We start from the raw sequence: 22,563 nt of genomic DNA, 5'->3' as shown, positions 1-22,563 counted from the left end.
CAAGTTATTAACCCTGAGATAACACAAAGGATTCCATTTCCAAATCAGACTTACATGATTTGAAGATCTTTTCTAATATAAACCTCTCCTAATAGTTTCAAAATAATTTTATTAGTACTTTCTGTTTAAAGATATCAAAGAAATCTAGAAGCATTAATAGGGCAGTTAAGATCTTTAATAAAGTTAAACAAGAAAGGGAGCGAGAAAGTCACCAAAGGAATCTTAGTAAATACAGCATGAAATAATTTGACAGAGTAGAACATATATTTATGTTAAGAAGTGAAAATGGGTTTATTAAATTTTTTAAAAATTTCAAATTGTCCCACAAAACAAAACCCAACTGTTTTCTGTATGTCACAGATATATCTAAAAGTGTTTCAGAAGAATTTACAATAAAGAAATAGGCAACTGCATATGTCTGTCATGCCACCACTAATAAAACAGAAATAAGCTCCTATATCAGACAAGGTAAAATTCAGACAGAAAAGTCAAATAAAAAAGAATTGAGATTTTTTTTTTCCTACCAATGTCCTCTAAGGTCTTTTTTATTCCCACCTTCATTACTTCTGAAACCATACTAAAGATAAAAGTTTTTTTCAGACTGTTCACTAATTAGGTGAAAATTAACCAAACAAACAAAAAGCCCTGCAACTGATAAGCTGCTTCCTGGGAAATAACCTTGTGATTCCCTGCAACATTAATATAAATGACCAACTGGCAGAAGATGATAGGACGTAGTAATATTTTTAACTTAAAAAAGTTAAGAAATTAATAAATGCCTCTAATTGTGGTTATACATTTAAATGAATATCTATTTTTTTAACAAAGTTGAAAAGAACAACCACATTTCTATGGTTATTGCACCTAGTATAAAACAAATATGCTTATTGAAAAAAAATTAATCTTAACTTGATTCCAGTTTCAGTCTGAGTAGAACAGATCCAAAGTTATATTCTTGAACAGCATAAAGCATTATATTCTCTTAAGCGCCACAATTTGAAAAATTGACAGAAGCCTTGAGTTACAACCTTAAATTTCCCATTAGTCTATTGGTAATTTTGGAAGATTTCATTTTACTAATTTCCTGCGTTTTTATTTGTAAAATAAAAGTATTCATTTAAATGTCCGATACCATTTTCTGTTCTAATATTCTGAAGGATTTTCATGTTTTAGAATCTTTTTATTGAAGTATAAATGCTCATAATCTATTATTTTGTGGCTGTCCTTCCTTAAATTCATAATACACACATTACATATATATAAGGAAAGTATGTCAATTATAACCTATAACTAAAAAAAATTTGCATAAAGTAATATTTATGCTAAATCTGAAAAACTATTTTTTGGTCTTTTCTCTTTTGTTTATCTTTAAAAATATTGCCTTGATCCACCGAGTTAATTTCATAGGTAGCTAACAGTTTTTGATCCTCCATTTAACAAAATAACTATACCTTTACCCAGATCAGTAAGCCCCTGAACTTTGTTTAATCTGCAGATACTGATAGGTTTTATAAGTATCACTGTATGAAAGCTGAACAATTGCAATGAAAATATTCTGATGCAATCAAAGTATGCAAGAAAGTTATTACTATAATTTAATGATGTACCTATTCTTTAAATAAATAATTAAATGAGAGAAAAAGAGGAATGACAAGCTATAACAGTTTTTTTTTTTTTTTACTACCCTATAGCTCATTTTTTTAAATACATATTGGAGTACAGCTGATTTACAGTGTTGTTTCAGGTGTACAGCACAGTGATTCAGCTATACACATATCTATTCTTTTCCAAATTCTTTTCCCATTTAGGTTATTACAGAATATCGAGTACAGTTCCCTGTGCTATACGGTAGGTCCTTGTTATCTGTTTTAAATACAGTAGTATGTATATATCAATCCCAAACTCCCAATTTATCCTTCACCACCCCTCCGACCCCCGCACCTTTCTCCTTTGGTAACCATAAGTTTATTTTCTAAGTCTGTGAGTCTGTTTCTGTTTTGTAAATAAGTTCATTTGTATCATTTTTTTTAGATTCTGCATGTAAGCGATATCATATGATATTTGTCTTTCTCTGTCTGACTTACGTCACTTACTATGATAATCTCCAGGTCCATAGCTCATGTTCTTAACACCGTGTAGGAAAACAATAATTTAGGGATTAAAAATGTGGGATGCTATCTAAAGAAGATAGTGTCAATTAGAAAGATCATTACTCAGAAATGGATGCAATAAAATAAAATGAAAACAAAAGCATAAATATCCTGACTGGTAATGTCCTTTTAAGCAACCAAGAAAAAAAAATTTCCCTTTTCTTAAATTTACTCATTTACTGAAATGGTGTTTATTGATTACCTCCTACTGTCTTTTTTATTTAATAATAATTACTGAGCACTGATCTAGTTATTGAAGAGTACATTGAACAAGACAGACAAATCTTCCCTAAAGAATTTTCATTTTATAGTGATGAGACAGACCCATGTCTTCATATGATCGTCCCTCTGTGCCTGTCTATATCCTAACCTCCCATTCTGATAAGGATATCAGTCATATTAGATTAGGACCTATTCTGATGATCTCATTTTAACTTAATCACCTATTTAAAGGCCCTCCCTCCAAATATGGCGACATTCTCAGGTACTAAGGGTTAGGATTTCTACATAGGAATTTTAGGGGAACACAATTCAGCCCATGACAGAGCCCAAGGTTTCTATGGTGGATGATTAGGTGGCACCTGCTCCCTAGCACATATCAAAATCCCAGACGCCCAGATAGAAAGCATGTGTCCAGCATAAACACTATCTTTACAAACAGTCTAGGCACAGTGAACCCATGTAATCAGTTTGTGAGTGGTTCAACTGCCAAGTTCCCAGATGCTAGTCATAAGAGAATCTTGCAAGCAGGCTTCTCTAAAAAGATAGCAGGCTCAGGTCTAGTGTATTAACACTTTTGTACACAGGCTGACAAGTTCAAGCTTATTTTTAACTTGTGATATATTTTGGGCTGAATATACACATATGTTTATTATGATTACTAAATGTTGCTTTGATTTTTAAAGGAGACAAAAAATATATTTTGCCGGTTAGTCTATAATAAGCAATTTGGCCACTACTTTCCTTTTATTCATTCCCTAAGCTTATATAACTTTAAATACATTAACAGAAAATTATCCAGTGATTTTGCTTAAAGTTAGCAGAGTAAAGGTTTCAAAATACAAGACAAAAAAAAAAAAGAGCATGAAAATTGAGGGAAAAGAATCTATATTGTCTCTGAAACAAAAAAAAATTATAAAAACTAGTTATAGCCGTTACTTGAAACCACAACCTATGAGAAATATCTACTCAGGACAGAAAAAAGACAATAACATCAGGCACGTACCTTACCAAATCTCTGTTTGTGGTAGGATGAATTAGTATAACTGCTTTGAGGGAAACATGACAATATCTGTAAGAAAAAAAAACAACATACCCTTTAATCTAGGAATCTATTTAAAAGGATGCTTATTACAGAATTTTTATAACAGAAAAAAATCTAAAAATTCATAAATATAAGACTAGTTGAATAAATTATGGTAATTATAGCATTACACACTCTACATGTGTAGTTAAAAACTAAATTAAATCACAGTTGTTCATATGGAATGATCTTCAAGACATATTGCTCAGTAAAAATGAACACTAAATGCTTCATAAGATATGTTTGCATGTACATAACAATACACAGTCTATATCAATAGTTTGCTTCTGGGTTGAGAGTCTTGGGATCTGAGAATAAGGGCGAATTAATTTTAGTGTTCAGATTTTTACCCACATATGTTATTACTTTACCAATATAAAATTCTTCATCTTCTGCCTTCTGAGGGACATCAAATGATTAAATCAATCAAGAGGATGAAAGTTGAGAAGGGCTATCATAGAAGTCAATGCATCTTGGAATTTAAGATAACATAAAGGATTAGCTTGAATATTCAGATTCAAGGGACTCATACCCAGTATCAAGCTTTACTAATAATTTCAAGGATATATGTAATCATAAGGCACAGGTAACATTTAAAAAAAGGTCCAAGACCTCTAGCACCGTTCTCCAAGTCCTACTACACCACATCAGATGCACTCTGGCCCAAGTTAACAGATGAGGTTTTTGTGAGGAATGCATTACTTCACTTTGATAGAAGGAGCCAGTTAGATTATGAGACATTTATATTTTACAGTGGGTTACACAGATTATATAACATTCTCCAACCAACCATTATGCATAAATCTTTATATTCCAGTTTGTTTACCATAAGCAATTCTAGACAATTTAGGAACGTCCTGCTAAAAGCATTCCATAGAAAAAGATTTTTGCTAGCAAAAACCTTTATTGCTATTGTGTGGGTAGGGCCATCATTAGTATGTAGCAACAAAAATATACTTAGGACTCACTAAATGCTTGCTAGGTACTATGCCAAGTACTGTACATGTAAAATTGAATAAGCAAATACCTGCTTTCAAGGAGTTTCCATTCTATTAAAGGGAGAGTGACAGGTAAATAGACATTTTTGATGTATTGGGAAAAGTGCTAAAACGGAGGGAAGCACAGAGGAAGAGAATTTGACAAAAGCTTAGAAATGTCAGAAAGGCTTCCTAGAGGAGAGTATACTTAAGCAGTCTTAAAGGCTGATTGCAATTAGCCAAGCAATGAAGTGCAAAGGGCTGTCAGGCAGAGGAAACAGCACAGCAAAGACATAGTCAGTCTTGAATCAGCAGGCTCAGAAGGGGAAGTATCTAGAATTTCTCAGCTTCTCGTTTGGGGAGATACTGATATTGTCACTGAGATGGGAAATGCAGGAAGTATAGGGCCTTTGTTTTGTTCTATGGTGGAAGGTGTGGGTTGAGATTTGAATATATTGAATTTGAGATGATTGTGAGACATCCGTTCAAATTTAGGAGTCCTAAGCATCTGCATGGCATTAAAACAAATAGAGCAGATGTAAAAGTAGAGTGTACTGATTTAAGAAACTGCCTCTGGGGCCACTATTTAATAGTGATTGTCATTCTTCTTTAATCTTTGAAAAAATGGGGTATTTCTTGACAAGGTTGTTATAAAGGTTAATGTAGAGAGTGTTTAGCACAGAATCTGGAGATAGCAAATTCTCAATAAATGGTAGGTATTATTACTAATGGCCCCAAAATAAGAGGATAAGAGTGTGCCAAGGAATCTAAGAGACTAAGTCCAAATTCCTGACATCAGATACAGTCTCTGCCCTCAAAGTACCCACAGTCTAGTTAGCTCCTTGAAGAAAGGGACCATATTTCTTTCTCATCACTGTATCCTTTAGTACCCAGCTCAGATGACTGGCCCAAAGGTGTCAGGCACTTTATAAATTTTGGCTGGATGGTTGAGAGGAGGAGAAAGAGGCATATAGGAGAAGGGCAAGAGAGGTGGAGAGGAGGGATTGGGAGAGAGAGACAGGAGAGCTAGAAATGAAAGAGGAAGACTAGAGGGGGGTCGGAGGACAGTACGTCCTGTGGGACCTGGAGTGGGGTGGGGAGAGGTTATGGGAGCCTGGGGATGCGGTATGGTCACAGTCTACAAGGGGGGGCGGGGCATGTAGAAAGCCAGGCCTCTGGCCCTAAATTGGGCTGCACAGTCACTCTTTTTTGTTTTTTGCATGGAACCAAACCTTCCCGGAGGCCAGGAGAAATTAGCCAGCTAACAGGCCAGCAAAGCTTTATACATTTTGATTCTGAGTTGGTTTGACTGAGGGCTGTAGGGTTCAGAGAGAAAAGATATTTCGACCTTGGCGCGCTGGGACCAGGCCCCTAGTACCGATTTCCCCAGCTCTGAGGCGCCCGGGCCTCCGGCGCAAGGGGCCGACCCTCGTGGAGGGCACTGCTGTTGCGGCGCCCGCACGTTCGGAGCCTGTAACGCCGCGAGGGTGGGCCTCCGGAACACGGGGTACCGGCCATTCCGGCCCGGTGGGGACTGAGGGACAACGACGGGAAAGGGTTGCGAGGGGAAGCGAGAGGGGAGGGCGGTGGCGGCGCAGAGGGGCCCAGGCCGGCTATGGAGTTGTACCTCAGCGCCTGCTCCAAGGCTGCCAACGTCGCCGCTACCAAGACGGCCACCAGCGGCCTGGCCGCGGACAGCCAGCAGTGCGGAGACGTGAGTGTCAGCGAAGACTGCTCATCCTTGTCCTCTACCAGGCCTCCGGCCGGGGTGGGGGGGGGGGGGGGCGGTGCCGCGGACGGTCACGTGCGGTCCGTGTGGTCCGTAACCGTCCAGCTTCTGGCGCCCTCATGCGGCGCGGCAGGTGGCGGGGCTCGGGCGGCACTGGCCGCAACTGGCCGTGGCGCCGGCGGGAGGGAGCTGGTAACCCGGAAGCGGAGGTCTTCCCGGCTGTCTGGCGGGGCTGGACCCTTCAGTTCCTTAGGTTGGAGTAACGGTAAGTTGGCCTAAACTAACATACCTAAAGGAAAGACAAAACTCCCCAATTGTACCTGACAGGGCGCGCACAAAACCCACTTTCCGGGGGTCGGAGCAGCTCAACTACTGGATCTGCCTCTTGGGGTGAAGCTGCCTGTGATCCCAGGAAGCAACCCTTTATACTATACCACGAAATTAAGTGAAAAGGTAAAGTGATGTTTAATTGTCTTACGTTGGTTTCTTTGTCCTTTTCGACTGCTGTTAAATTCAGGTGCTAGCTACATCACGTGAAGTGCATTGAGGGAATTTGCACTAATGTTCCGTACCTATCCTATCCTAAGGTATTGTTCAGGATGCGTACCAAGCAAGTTCATCTAGTATGATTTGGACAGAATCATGGGCTAGAAAGTTTAGATTCTTAGTTCTGTCTTAATATGATTCCATAAATTATAAATTAACTTTATAATAACACTTCATTTATACCTATTTATTGAGATTTAATTCACTTAGAGATATGTTTGGTCGAAAGGTGGAAGGTTATCTGTACTGGCTGGCATTTAATTATATGTTATGATTTTAACCAATAATAACTTGGACAGAACTCTCATTACAGAACACCTCTCTTTGTTTTGAGCTGAATTCTGTTTCACACACGAAGTGCGAAAAAGAGTAGAGTTGAAATGAATTAAAGTGTTTAGTCCTTTAACCTCACTTTAGGAAAACAAGGCTCTGTCTCCCTGAGGAGACTCCGTGATTTGCCCCAGCCTCCCCATCCAGTCTTTTCTCCAGTGCAGAGCCTCTGCTTTTTCTAGTTGGGGTCTTTTATACCTGCTCACACAGACCATGTTAATACTTCTGTGACTTTGTTCACCTTGCCTCCCAAACCTGGCATACCCTTTGCTCTTCTCCTCAACTCCCAAATCTTACTGGGTTATAGTGTATACTGCCCTCAAACTCTTTCATGTTTTTAGTCCTCAGTGCGACCCCCTCTCTCAAACCTCCCCATTCCTTGATTCAGTACTTAACACTGAAGGAGGTTCAATACATTCTTTTTGAGCAGTTGCTTTGATCAGTATTGCAAAAAATTCTACAAGGAAGAATTCTGAGTTACCCCCTTACTCATCTAGTATTTATGATGTCATCAGAAATGAGTAGGGGCCCTTCATGTTTGATACTTGCCTAATAAACATGATTTCTTAAAGTAAATTTTGTTTTTGGAAAATATATAATTTCCCTTTTTAAAAAGAAATCTCTTCTACTAGAATGCAGCAAGTTAACTAAAAATATGCCAACCTCACACAATTTGACTAAGTCATATACACACAAACCAGCTTTCCTAAAGCATACTTGAAACCTATATCACTCCTTTTTATTATGTAAACTTAGCCCTGTCTTCTGTCTGCTTCCTCAAATATTGTTTGCTGTATTACCATTTTCTCTGTCAAATAATAATTCACTTGTCAACTACTTTTTAAAAAGATGTTCTCTGTTCTTTATTACATTCATTTTCCCCCAAACTCTTCATTTAATCATAATTAGGCCCAATTTCCCTGAAGACTGACTTTGTACTGAAAGAAAAAGAAGGATATCAATCTCCTCAATGAAGTAGTGCTTTATATTTACACTTTTAGTTGTTTCTTTCCAATTATTTTAATCGACAACAGATGGGTTACCCTGACACTAATAAATGGGTTTGTATTCAGTTGCCCAAAAAGTTCATTCAGGTTTTTCGGTAAGATGTCACTGAAAAACCCGAACGAACTTTTTGGGCAACCCAATATGAAAGGTGTTCTTTGTTTACAGGTCACTAGTCCAGGGCTGGTTTTGAGAAACATAGGCCATCAAAGCTAAAATTCAACATCTAAAAGAAGTTGACAGCTAAACATCAACATCTAAAAGAAACAATCCACTCCTTGACTCATGATTTTTGACTATTTCCCTTACAGGAAAGATATGAACATCTTATCTGGTCTCACTGAATTTAAGACATTGTCCTATAGGATTCCCTTTTTTTTTTTTTTCTTGCCTTCTCAGGGAAGCTTTGGTAATTAGGGAATTCTACGTTACAACTTAGACCGCCTGGAAGAGATTAAAGTCTGGTATTAAGCAAGTGGTCAGAAACTTACCAGGAAGCTTTTAAATGGATAAGGAACACTAGCGTCCTATCAGGTTCCCCAGTCTCCCCTTTTGTCGACATAAGAAGAATCCTCATACTTACCTTGAGGGAGCTCTTTTTAGGGTCCCAACCCAGGCTCCTTAGTGTTCAGAATCTGACTGAGGTGGCTACCGCCAGACAGAACACAGACTGAGCACAAATAGGTACCTCCAGACAGTTCTGGATTGATGCACAATGTGTGGGGTCATATAAATTGAATTAGATGCCTGCAGACAGGGCATGTGCTCTCAGGTTTGCCACATCTCCCACACATTCCAACTGCCTTTCACTTGAGCCAATTCCTGCTTTGACATCACTTTAGACTAAAATTTCTGTTGTTCTGGCCAAGAAAACCTAGAGGAAAGCACAAAGATAGGATGCAAAGACAACATTTGGACGACTTCCACACCTGCTTCCATCCTCTACTTTTTCCCTTTCAGAGGTTCTCCCATTACCCATTAACACCATCCTGCTATTGAAAACTTTTTGAAAAATGGACTAAGTACTCACATCCCCCCCAAAATTTTAAACCCCCTCACTTTGTAATGTTTTAACTTACAGATGAGATTAAATAATTCATCTGCTTCCTCTAAAGTAACAGATATAGCAATATGACTATTAGCTGATATTTTCCTTCTTTTATATGTTAATGACTACTTCATAAGGTTGTATTTGGTCTTTACACATATGGAGAAACCTCAATCCCTATCAATATCCTTCATAATTGGTTCTTCAATATGTTGAACTGTATAATATAGACCTTGAATTTTTTCCAGATTGTAGTGCTCAGAAATCATTGGGTTTCTTGTGTTAGATAAGAACTCAAAATACAGTAACTCTTTAATTCATCATCTTTAACATCTGAGTTTTACTTCTATTTTTTGTCAGAGTTGTTTCAATGAATCTTTGTGAAAGATTTTCTGTTTTCCTTCATTTTCAGATTATTGAGATATAATCATGATAATTGATATTATCCCTTTATCCTTCTAATGCAGTGCCTTGATCTGGAAGAGGGAGGAGGAAAAGGGAGAATCTTAGCATTAGCTTTATACATTAAAAACAAATTTTATCCTATTCCCTTTCTTTCCCTTTCCTCCTCCATTTTCTAGCTTTGGGTCAGGAGCTGATGGAGATGGGGGAGTGGGGTGGATTAATTGAGTGAGGGTGGATTTTTAGAATAATTCAGGTCAGTGAAGAAAAGAGGTAGGGATGAGCAATTAACATTACCCATTCCAAATTCTTCTATTGCTGGTTTTTCCCTACTTCACATTCTTCTTGCATGTTTTATTTTCAATGAACAATCTGGTGTTTTAATAGGTTGATATTAAAAGTAAAATTCATTAATTGTATGTTTATAATATGTTTAAATCTATGTTTGCAGCTTTTCCGACCTTCTTATGGTTTTAACCTGACTGATCCTTATTGTCGACTTTTGGAAAACCAATATAAAAGTCTCCATGATCCACATTTAAGAGCCTACCATAAGCGTAAAGACATCTTGAGGAGATTAAAGAAAGGTGGCTACATCACCAGCAATAATAGAGTGAGTTGAAGATAATTTCTTTTTAATCATTGAAAACATCCAAGACTTGGTATAAGCTTGCTTCTGTACCTCACTGGGTGACCTGTATCACCTTTAACTTGGTCATAAGAGATACTTAATGGAAAAGTCCATAAATTATTCAGTATTTGGATCAAAGGAAATCGGACAACAGTTGTTTTCTAAGTGAAACTACTTTCTCATTTACCTTTTTTCTTTGTAATATCAAAAGATGATTACCAAATAATTTGAGGATATACAAATAATTTTCCCAACTGTATCATAGTCCTCTTTCTCTGTCTCTAATGGCATGTATGCTTGTCAAGGATTATGTCCCATATACTTTTTAAAAACTTTAGACAAAATAAGAACCTAGCAAAATCAGCCTGATAGAGTCCTGATAGACTCTATTCTTATTGGGGCTGAACATTATTATTACATTGGTATTTTAATAGCTCCAATTGTGTGTAGTCAATTCCTTATCATGGCATAAGTCATATTAATAAAGTAACGTTATTTGGATAACAGTTTCCTATTGATTAACAATTTTTAGAGAGCTATTACTTACAAAATTGTTAGTAATTTATTACTTGATATCAAAATGTCATTTTTGCTCTGGAAAGTAATTGCTTTGATTTTAAAATATTTGTATTTATATATTTTTGTTGTTATTATTGTTTTGTATTTTTTTTTTTAGATTGTATGTACCTTGAGGGAATTGAATAAGTACAGGCAATATCTTACCAGTTTAAAATTAGACTTTGAAAGAAACTATATAAGAGAACAAGTAAGTTAAATACTTAAATTTGGTTTTTTTACATAGAGTTTGGAAGAAAGGTTTGTACACAAAGTATTTTCTTATAATATTTTACCTTGAATTTTGATAACTTAATTTTTCCAAGTAAAAATTTAGAGCAGTAGTACATAATATTTTGAGGTTGATATTTTGTGCCAAGAGAAGGAAAGGGACCAAGTCATCTATTAATATGCCAGTGGTAGCTGACAAAATTTAGTAATTAAATTACTACTCAGATGTGTCCCTTCTACGTGAGCTGGGACCAATGGGAAGAGTCCATTGTAGTAGCAAGATTCTTAAGCTGGAAACCAAAACAGCTTAAGTAACAGGAGAGGAACAGTAGGAATAGTTATAACATCCTAAAGGTGACTCAAAGAACATGTACACTGTATGTTTGTACCCACACACATGTGGCTGTGTCCATACAGTAAAAAATGTCCTTAAAGGTGAAGTGGAATGATTGGTATAGAGTGAGTGGGTAAAGTTAGTGACTTCCTTTCACATTTTCACTCAAAGTTTGTGTGAGAGTGTGTGCACGTGTGTGCCTGCGTGAGTGAATTCAGGCGTTAGAGTCAAGAGAGTTGGGTAAAAATGAGAAAGGTGCTCATATATGTACTTTTACAAGTTTATGTTCTAAGGTCAAGAGAGTTGTATAGAAATGAGGATGACTCCCCAGTACTTTTAAGTGTTCTATATTTCCTCCCATTTCCTCCTCTGTGCCTACAGTTTCTCCTCCACTTCTTCCATTTTTCTAAATTTCTTCAGAATGGGTAGAAAAATAAGCTGAAATATTTATCGTTTATTTTCAGAGAGAGAAATCTTTACTTTGGTTCAGTCGTCCATGTCTGCAGTGGATTCAAAATAGATTTAAATGCAGTTAGGGACTTCCCTGGCAGTCCAGTGGTTAAGACTTCACCTTCCAATGCAGGGGGTGTGGGTTCAATCCCTGGTCCGGGAGCTAGGATCCCACATGCCTCAGGGCCAAAAAACTAAAAACATAAAACAAAAGCAATATTGTAACAAATTCAGTAAAGACTTTAAAAATGGTCCACATCAAAAAAATCTTTAAAAAAAAAAAAAGATTTAAATACAGTTAAACAGAATTAGTTATTTACAAAGTATGGGAATTTTACTAAATGCTAAATATGAAAAAGGCATATCAAAAGACAGTTTTCTGGGAAATGTTTAAAAAAATTTATGTATACATATATACACACATATACATACATATACATATATATGATACACACTTTTTCTTAATAGAAAATGCTTGCAAAACAAGTAAATAAACTACAGGAAGACAATCAAATACCTGGACGTTCTGATGTTGCACAGTTCCAAAATTGGTTGTTACAGGAGGGCACCCCATCTATTAAGGACCGGGAACGATTAATAAGGCACAGGTGAGATTGAAGTTAATGCATATTTTATGTATATAATGTGGACCCAAATAAGTTGGAAAATACTACAAATAACTGATGGTAGGAAATTTTTTAAAGTACTGGATGCTATTTAACTCCACTCTTTCAGTATGGAGAGGAAGGGAGATCAAGAGGTACAGGAATTGGAAACTTGGGTGCCAAGGCTAAAGATGAACTTCTACTAGAGAAGATAGAGTTTCTGGGAGTCCAAGAGGTAATCCAAGCTGATAACTGAAGAATTAATCAAATCCAAAATCCTTCCTATAGTAGGAGATGGTGGGAAAGTATCTTTAGCACATGCCTCTAATAATAGTTTTTTATGGGTCTTCTTTAAGCGCTGACAGCATTAAGTTTGAGGAAATTAATGCAAAGTCAAAAAAGGAGGTTTGGTATAACTTTATCTAATACTAATATAAACATGCATTATCTCAAAAAAAAACCAAAAAAACTGCAAGCTCTTTAGATATTATCTACTTACATTCAATCATTACCTTTCCATGGTCAAGACCATTTCTTAGTATAGTTCTTTCCTCCTCCTCTATTAAGGTGAGAAATTAAGCTGCATTACCTGATTTTATGTTCCATGGTAGTTCCATAATACAGATTGACATACCAGAGACCCAGACTATAGATGCAAGATTTGTTCAAGGCCTTATAAATTACAAGGGGCTCAACACACATCTTTTCTAAGGAAATTCAAATCTGATTTTTTCCAGATTTGAAGTTAGTGTTTCAGTTATTTCAGTCTTCTTCGCAAACTCATATTCCTAAGCCTATTGTGAATATGTACTGTACAAAATGTTTTTAATCAGTCTGCTCCACATTTTATCATTGTCTTGGCCATAACAACAGATTCTTATATATATAGTAGGGAGATCTGTATAATGAATAAAATATGGTGAGTTCATGGGTCAGGCTGGCTTAAAGTCCATGAACAGAGCTGATAGAAAAACAGTTAAATTCCTGTTGCTCAAGAAATATAAAGCAAGAAAGGAAGTAGTTTTGGACTATCAAAGCAGATGACGCCATAATAAGGAAAACTCCCAATTCACCTTCACTTACATTTTCATTTTTACTTAGATATTTGGATATGATACGTAGAGAATTAGAACATCTTGAGCACACAGCAGAAGAGCAACGCCTAATCCAGATGGATAGAGAAGAAAGACGACAGCGGGAACACACAAGAAGAAAACTTAGTCTTCGTAGAAAAATTGAAGAGGTGAGAGACAACAAATTTAAAATATTGAGAGAAAAATTGTGTACAGTTATTTCATTTGTAAATAATTTGAGCTGTCCATCATACTTCTTGAAGTCATTTCAAGTCTAAGCATTTTACCCACATTGATCTTTCTTCACAGCTATGATATGCATGTTGTTACATAAAATGAGAATGACACCACAAACTACATATATGAGCTAATATCTGCTCTTAAAGTGATGATGGTGAAAGTTACTAGATACTGTTTAACTCTCCTATAGCCCTCAGTGTGGAAAGGCAAAAATTTTAAATTTAGCTTTAGTTAAAAATAACCATCCCTGCATTCCTAATAGGAGTGCAGTGAAGAAAGCGCTTTCTAAAGCCAACGTTTGACTTCAGTTACGCTTGACCTGATTTCTGTTAGGCTCTTGACTTGTTCTAACTTGCTTGTTGGTTTATTGTGAATACATACTGAATACAGTAACATCGTGCTCTTTAGGAATGGAAGACAAAAGAGATGTTACTTCTAACAAGGATCGGAGAAGATGTTAAAAGAGAAGCTAGGATAGAGGAACAACGGCGTAAAAGCAGAGAAGAGAGTGACAGGAAGGTAGGATGAGCTTTAACCTCTAATTGGGGCTGTTTGAGGACAAGCTTTTGATAGTTTTGATTTTTGAATGTAGTTCACTTTGTGAGATGATAGAATAGTTACCCCAAATGATTTGTATTATACAGAACTGAAAGTTATAAAAATTTTTGCTATATTTTGGTCATATTGCAACCATAATATAAAAAGTACTTCTCTATTTTTTGATATAACTACTTTTGACTTTATCTCACACCATAAACTACACTTGTAATTCCTATAGAAAAAAATGACATAACTGATTGTTTTTCTTAGAATCAGAATTTCTTGGAGAAAGTTCTCAATTTTTCCCCACCAGTTAATTTTTTTAGAGTAACTGTTTTGAACCTTAAATAATATGTAATATTTTATGATTTAGAGTATAAATCAGTATAAAGAGAAAGAAAATTCATTTGTAATCCCAGCACCACCCTATTTATTGGTATACATACACACACAACTACATATACATACATTGCATAATATTTCCATGAATATTTATATATTGCAATAAATAAGTTCATGTTATTGTTCCTTATAGGCTGTTTTGTAGACTGCTTTTTCATTTAACGAAATAACGTTGACAACTCTTCATGTCAATAAATATTAACCTAAAATAATCTAATCTAAATGATTATTTTAGGTAGTATGTTGTTGACAAACCTATATGTAAGTGTAAGATTTACATAATTTGGTTATACTGCTATCTACTGCTATATAATTTTTTAAATATTGGAAATTGAAATATGTTGGTAATCTTTTATTCTACCCTTCATACATGTACCTTTAAGTATTGTCAGGGACTCATTACCCATATGGCAAGCTCAGCTTATTCTAATTTACTATAATTATTATTTTCTAGTATTTAATTTTTCACCACTTTTTTATTAGAGTATAGTTGATTTACAACATTGTTAGTTTTCAGGTGTACAGCAAAGTGATTCAGTTATACATGTACATATATTCATTCTTTTTTAGATTCTTTTCTCATATAGGTTATCACAGAATATTGAGTAGAGTACCCTGTGCTATACAGTAGGTCCTTGTTGGTTATCTATCTTATATATAGTAGTGTGTGTGTATTCATCCCAAGCTTCTGATTTATCCCTTCCCCCACCACGTTTCCCCTTTGGTTATGCATAAGTTTGTTTTCGATATCTGTAGGTCTGTTTCTGTTTTGTAAATAAGTTCATTTGTTTCTTATTTTTTTTAATTAGATTCCACATGTGACTTATATCACATAATATTTGTCTTTCTCTTTCTGACTTCACTTAGTATGATAATCTCTAGGTCCATCCATGTTGCTGCAAATGGCATTATTTCATTTTCTTATGGCAGAGTAATATTCTATTGTATATATGTACCACATCTTCTTTATCCATTCCTCTGTCGATGGATGTTTAGGTTGCTTCCGTGTTTTGTCTACTGTAAATAGTGCTGCAGCGCACACTGGGGTGCATGTATTCTTTTAGATTATAGTTTTCTCTGGATATGTGGCCAGGAGGGGGATTGCTGGATCATATTGGATTGCTGGATCAAAAATAGAGTCATAGTTCTATTTTTAGTTTTTTAAGGAACCTCCATACTGTTCTCCATAGTGGTTGTACCAGTTTACATTCCCACCAACAATGTAGGAGGGTTCCCTTTTCTCCATACCCTCTCCAGAATTTATTGTTTGTAGATTTTTTGATGGCCATTCTGACCAGTGTGAGGTGATATCTCATTGTAGTTTTGATTTGCATTTCTCTAATAATTAGTGATGTTGAGCATCTTTTCATGTGCTTTTTGGCCATATGTATGTCTTCTTTGGAGAAATGTCTATTTAGATCTTCTGCCCATTTTTTGATTGGGTTGTTTCTTTGTTTTGACATAGAGCTGCATATGAACTGTTTGTATATTTTGGAGATTAATCCCTTGTCGGTCACTTCATTTGCAAATATTTTCTCCCATTATGAGACTTGTCTATTCATTTTATTTATGGTTTCCTTTGCTGTGCAGCTTTTAAGTTTAATTAGGTCCCATTTGTTTATTTTTGTTTTTATTTTCATTACTCTAGGAGGTGGATCAAAAAGATATTGCTGCAATTTATGTCAAAGAGTGTTCTGCCTATGATTTCCTCTAAGAGTTTTATAATGTCCGATCTTACATTTAGGTCTTTGATCCATTTTGAGTTTATTTTTGTGTATCGTGTTAGAGAGTGTTCTAATTTCACTCTTTGACGTGTAGCAACAGCATGCCCTAGGTTTCCTCTTAATTTTTGCCTGATCACATTTGCTTTTCAAGGAGTCTTGGCCAATTTTAGTGACATCTAGTGCAGTGGATCAAATTATGGCACTGGGAGTGTCCATTAAACATGACCACTGATGGTAGGCATGGTAACACCACAGGCTACCTGAGGCATCTTAATGGCAGAGCTATTTGAATTATTGATATTTCCAATGCAGCTATTCTAAATTGTCTTTTTTGAATCATGTTTTAATATGAGAGGTTTTCAATTCATTTGTATGTGTTTCTTAATATATATATATATATTTTGCTTTCAGATTTGATATTATCTGTATTTTTACTCCAATTTACGTGCTTAAGTTACAGGGCTGTCAAAAACTTTTAAGAGATCTGTCTTAGCTTCTTTGTCAAAAATCAGTTGTATTAGTCTAAATTTACTTCTTTTCTGCTCTTTGCCCTATTTGTCTATTATACTGCCTTGATTATTATACCTTTAATAATTGTTTAAATCAGTAATGTTAGCCTTCCAAGTTTGTTTTTCTATTTTGAAGTTGTTTTGGTTAATCTAAGCCCTTTACATTTCTGTGTAAATTTTAAAATCATCTTGTCAATTTCTGCCAAGAAATTTTGCTGAGATTTTGATTGGAGTTGTATTGACTCTGTAGGTCAGTTTGGGCAGAATTGATCTTTTGATAATACTGGGTCTTCCAACTCATGAACCAAATACCTCTCTCCATTTATTTAGGTTTTCTTAATTTTTCTTCTCGTGTATTCATGTAATTTGAAGTGTACAGCTCTTACACATCTTTTGCTAGATTCATCCCTATGTATTTCATGATTTATGCTATTGTAATTTGTATTTTTAATTTCAAATTCCAATTGAGGTTAGGATATAGAAAAACAATTTTTAATATTCATTTCATATCTTGTATTGATAAAAACACTTATTAGTTCTAGTTGTTTTATTCTAGGTACCAGTCGATATTCTACATGAATGATCATGGCGCTACAAATAAAAGTAGTTTAACTTCTCATTGAACACAGATGCCTTTTTATTTCCTTTTCTTGCCTGACTGCACTGACTAGAACCTCCAGTATTATGTAGAATAGAAGCAATTTTTTTTTTAAATTTATTTATTTATTTATTTATGGCTGTGTTGGGTTTTTGTTTCTGTGTGAGGGCTTTCTCTAGTTGCGGCAAGTGGGGGGCACTCTTCATCGCGGTGCGCGGGCCTCTCACCATCGCGGCCTCTCTTGTTGCGGAGCACAGGCTCCAGACGCGCAGGCTCAGCAGTTGTGGCTCACGGGCCCAGCCGCTCCGCGGCATGTGGGATCCTCCCAGACCAGGGCTCGAACCCGCGTCCCCTGCATTGGCAGGCAGACTCTCAACCACTGCGCCACCAGGGAAGCCCTAGAAGCAATTTTAATGGACGTTATTATCAAAGTTTTTTTGTCCTATCTTGCCTCTCTACAGACATAATAGGCTGCTTGACATTGTACCAGACTTCACTGATATGCTTTTCATTTTGTAATTTTTAAATTGAAATATAGTCAGTGTACAATATTATGTTAGTTTCAGGTGTCTTACATAATGATTTGACATTTGCATACATTATAAAATGATCAACACAATAAGTCTAGTAATCCTCTGTCCTTATACAAAGTTATTATGATATTATTGACCATATTCCCTATGCTATATATTTTGTCCTTGTGATTCATTTATTATATAACTTGAGGTTTGCACCTCTTAATCCCCTACATCTATTCACCCACTTCCCACCCCCTCCCTTCTGGAAACCACCTGTTTCTTCTCTGTATCTGAATCTGTTTTATTTTGTTGTTGTTGTTCGTTTTATTTTTTAGATGCTACACGTGATATGCAGTATTTGTCTTACTCTGACTTATTTCACTTAGCTATAATATCCTCTAGTTCATCCATGTTGTCACAAATGGCAAGATTTCATATTTTTAATGGTTGAGTAATATTCCATTGTGTGTGTGACCACATCTTCTTTATCCATTCGGCTATGGATGGACACTTAGGTTGCTTCCATATCTTGGCTACTGTTAATAATGCTGCAGTGAACACTGGGGTGCATGTATCTTTTGTATTAGTGTTTGTATTTCCTTTGGTTAAATACCCAGAAGTGAAATTCCTGGGTCATATGGTAGCTCTATTTTTAATTTTTTGAGGAGTTTCCATACTGTTTTCCGTAGTGGCTGCTACCATCTAATAATTTAAAATCCTACCAACAGTGCCTTGAGGGTTGCCTTTTCTCCACATCCTCACCATTTGTTATTAGTTGTCTTTTTAATGATAGCCATTCTGGCAGGGGTGAGGTGGTAACTTATTGTGATTTTGATTTGCATTTCCCTGAAGATTAGTCATGTTGAGCAAGTCCTCTGACCATTTTTAAGTTGGCTTGTTTTTTTGTTTGTTTTTTTTTTGTTTTTGATGAGTTGTAAGATTCTGTTGTGTATTTTGGATATTAACCCTTTATCGGGTGTATCGTTTGCAAATATCTTCTCCCATTCAGTAAGCTGCCTTTTGTTTTGCCAATAGTCTACATGTCCGAAAACGTTTTAGTTTGTTGGAATCCCGTTTGTTTATCTTTGCTTTTGTTTTCCTTGCCTGAGGAGACAGATCAAAGTAATAATAATAATAATGCTAACATCAATGTCAAAGACCATACTGCCTGTTTTCCCCTAGGAGTTTATTGGTTTGGGGTCTTACATTTAAGTCTTTAATCCAATTTTGAATTTGTTTTTGTATATGGTATGAGAAAGTAAATAAGTTTGATCCTTTCCCTGTAGCTGTCCAGTTTTCCCAGCACCACTTATTGAAGAAGCTGTCTTTTCCCTGTTGTATATTCGTGCCTCCTTTATTGTAGATTAATTGACCATATAAGTGTGGGTTTATTTCTGGGCTCTCTTCTGTTCCAGTGATATATGTGTCTGCTTTGGTGCCAGCTCCATACTGCTTTGAACTGTAGCTCTGTAGTATACTTTGAAATCAGGAACCACGATTTTGGTTATCTTTCTCAAGATTGTTTTGGTTCTTCAGGGTCTTTTGTGTTTTCATACCAATTTTAGAATTACTTGTTTTAGTTCTAAAAAATGCCATTGGTTAGGGTTAGGGATTACATTGAATCTATATATTGCCTTGGGTAATATGGTCATTTTAACAATATTAATTCTTCCAGTTCATGAGCACAGTATATCTTCCCATTTGTCTTCAGTTTATTTCATTAATGTCTTATAGTTTTCAAGTATAAGTCTCTTACCTCCTTTGTTAGAGTTATTCCTAGGTATTGTATTCTTTTTGATGCAACTGTAAATGTGATTCTTAATTTCTCTTTCTGATAGCTCATTGTTAGTGTGTAGAAACAGGACGGATTTCTGTATATTAATTTTGTATCCTGCAACTTTACTGAATTCATTTACTAGTTCTAATAACTTTGGGGGGCATCTCTAGGATTTTCTATATATAGTATCATGCCATCTGCAAACAGACAGTTTTACATCTTCCTTTCCAATTTGGATGCATTTTATTACTTTTCTTGTCTGATTGCCATGGCTAGGACTTCCAATACTATATTCAAGAAAAGTGGTGAGATGGGGCATCCTTGTCTTATTCCTGATCTTAGAGGAAATGCTTTCAATTTTTCACCATTGAGTATGATGTTGACTGTAGGTTTGTCACAAAGGGTCTTTATTATGTTGAGGTATGCTTCCTCTGTACCCGCTTTGTGGAGAGTTTTTTTTTTTTTATCATAAATGGATGTTGAATTTTGTCAAAACTTTTTTCTGCATCTATGGAGAAAATCATATGATTTTTCTTCAGACTGTTAATGTGGTGTATCACATAGATTGATTTGCAGATATTGAACCATTCTTATATCCCTAGGATAAATCCCACTTGATTGTGGTGTGTGATCCTTATAATGTATTGTCAAGTTCTGACTTCTAATATTTTGTTGAGGATTTTTACATCTTAGGTTCACCAGTGATAATGACCTGTAATTTCCCTTTTTTGTGGTGTTTTTGTCTTGTTTCAGTATCAGGGTGATGCTGGTCTCCTAGAATGAGTTTAGAAGACCCTTCCTTCCTCTTTGATATTTTGGAATAGTTTGAGAAGAATAGGTGTTAACTCTTCTTTAAATATTGGTAGAATTCACCAGTGAAGCCCTCAGTTCCTGCTGGTTAAACTTCATTACTGGTAATTGGTTTGTTCATATTTTCCTCCCAATTCAGTCTTGGGAGATTGTACATTTCTGGGAATGTATATTTCTTCTAGGTTGTATATTTTATTGGCATATAATTGTTCATAATAATCTCTTATCCTTTGTATTTCTGTGGTGTTGGTTGTAACTTCTTCTTTTTCATTTCTGATTTATTTATTTGGGCTCTCTCTTTCTTGATGAGTCTGGCTAAAGGTTTATCAATTCTGTTTATCTTTTCAAAGAACCAGCTCTTAGTTTCATTGATTTTTTTCCACCTTTTTTTTTTAGTCTTTATTCCATTTATTCTGCTCTGATCATTATGACTTCTTTCCTTCTACTAACTCTGAGTTTTGTTTGTTCTTTTTCTAATTCTATTAGGTGTGGGTTAGGTTCTTTATTTGAGAATTTTTTTGTTTCCTGAGGTAAGCTTATATTGCTATAAACTTCCTTCTTAGAACTGCTTTTGCTGTGTCCCATAGATTTTGGATCATTGTGTTTCTATTTTCTTTTGTTTCCAGGTATGTTTAGTTTGACTTCTTCAGTGACCTGTTGGTTGGTTAGTAGCATGTTGTCTAGCCTCTACATATTTGTGTTTTTTACAGGTTTTTTTCTTGTGGTGATTTCTTTGTGGTCAGAAAAGATGCTTGATATGATTTCAGTCTTCTTAAACTTATTTAGACTTGTTTTGTGGCCTAACATGTGATTGATCTATGCTGGAGAATGTCCCATGTGTACTTGAAAAGAATGTGTATTCTGCTGCTTTTCAATGGAATGTTATATGTATATATAAAATCCATTGGGTCTAATGTGTTATTTAAGGCTAGTGTTTCCTCATTGATTTTCTGTCTGGATGATCTATCTATTGATGTAAGTGGAGTGTTATTGTCCCCTATTATTATTGTGTTACTGTCAATTTCTCCCTTTATGTTTGTTAGCATTTACTTTGTGTATTTAGGTGCTCCTGTGTTGGCTACATAGACATTTACAATTGTTATATCTTCCTGGATCAATCCTTTTATCATTATGTAATATCCTTCCTTGTTTCTTGTCACAGTCTTTGTTTTAAAGTCTATTTTGTCTGATAAAAGTACTGCTACCCCAGATTTTGTATGGAGTACTTTTTTCATCCCCTTAACTTTCAGTTTGTGTGTCTTTAGATCTGAAGTGAGTCACTTGTAAGCAGCATATATATGGGTCTTGTTTTTGTATTCATTCAGCCACTCTGTCATTTGATTGGAACATTTAGTCCATTTACATTTAAAGCAGTTATTGATATGTATGTACTTAATGCCATTTTGTTCATTGATTTGTGGTTGTTTTGTAGTTCTTTTACATTCCTTTAATCTTTTTCTCTCTTCCATTGTGACTTGATGAGTATCTTTAACATTATGCTTGGATTTGTTTCTCTTTTTTGTGTGTTTTATTATACATTTTTGGTTTGTGGTTACTGGGAGGTTCATGTGTAAAAACCCATATATATATATGATTATTTTAGTTGATTATCTCTTAGATTCAAATGCATTCTAGCAACCCTACATTTTTACTCTCCCCTCCACTTTTAATGTTTTGATATATTATATTTTACATCTTTTTGTTTTATGTATCCCTTAACTACTTATAGTGGATATAGATGATTTTACCACTTTTGTCTTTTAACTTTCCTACTAACTTTATAAGTGGTTGATCCACTGCCTTTATTGTATGCTTGCCTTTACCAATGAGATTTTTCCTTTTGTGTTTTTCATATTTCTAGTTGTGCTATTTTCTGCTTAGAGAAGTCCCTTTCACATTTCTTGTAAAGCCAGTTTAGTGGTGCTGAACTCTTAGCTTTTGCTTATCTACAAAACTTATGAGCTGTCCTTCAAATGTGAATGATAGCCTTGCCAGGTATTCTTGGTTATAGTTTTCCCTTTCACACTTTGAATATATTGTGCCACTCTTTTCTGGTCTGCAAAATTTCTGCTGAAA

General features: G+C 35.4%; 1 protein-coding gene across 1 annotated transcript in view; it reads left to right on the top strand.

The window, feature by feature from the left end:
- The first annotated feature begins 6,045 nt into the window (after positions 1 to 6,045).
- FSIP2 (fibrous sheath interacting protein 2) overlaps positions 6,046 to 22,563 on the top strand; it is a 130,617-nt gene continuing 114,099 nt past the window's right edge. Inside the window, exons 1-7 of the mRNA XM_068544819.1 lie at positions 6,046 to 6,144; positions 6,487 to 6,612; positions 9,942 to 10,103; positions 10,798 to 10,887; positions 12,160 to 12,299; positions 13,398 to 13,539; positions 14,018 to 14,128. Of these exons, the coding sequence (XP_068400920.1) occupies positions 6,046 to 6,144; positions 6,487 to 6,612; positions 9,942 to 10,103; positions 10,798 to 10,887; positions 12,160 to 12,299; positions 13,398 to 13,539; positions 14,018 to 14,128 (870 nt within the window). The remainder of the gene's footprint in view (positions 6,145 to 6,486; positions 6,613 to 9,941; positions 10,104 to 10,797; positions 10,888 to 12,159; positions 12,300 to 13,397; positions 13,540 to 14,017; positions 14,129 to 22,563) is intronic.

This window comes from Eschrichtius robustus, chromosome 5, assembly GCF_028021215.1.
Source record: "Eschrichtius robustus isolate mEscRob2 chromosome 5, mEscRob2.pri, whole genome shotgun sequence".
Taxonomy (NCBI): Eukaryota; Metazoa; Chordata; class Mammalia; order Artiodactyla; family Eschrichtiidae; genus Eschrichtius; species Eschrichtius robustus.
This window is presented reverse-complemented; position numbering and strand designations above follow the sequence as displayed.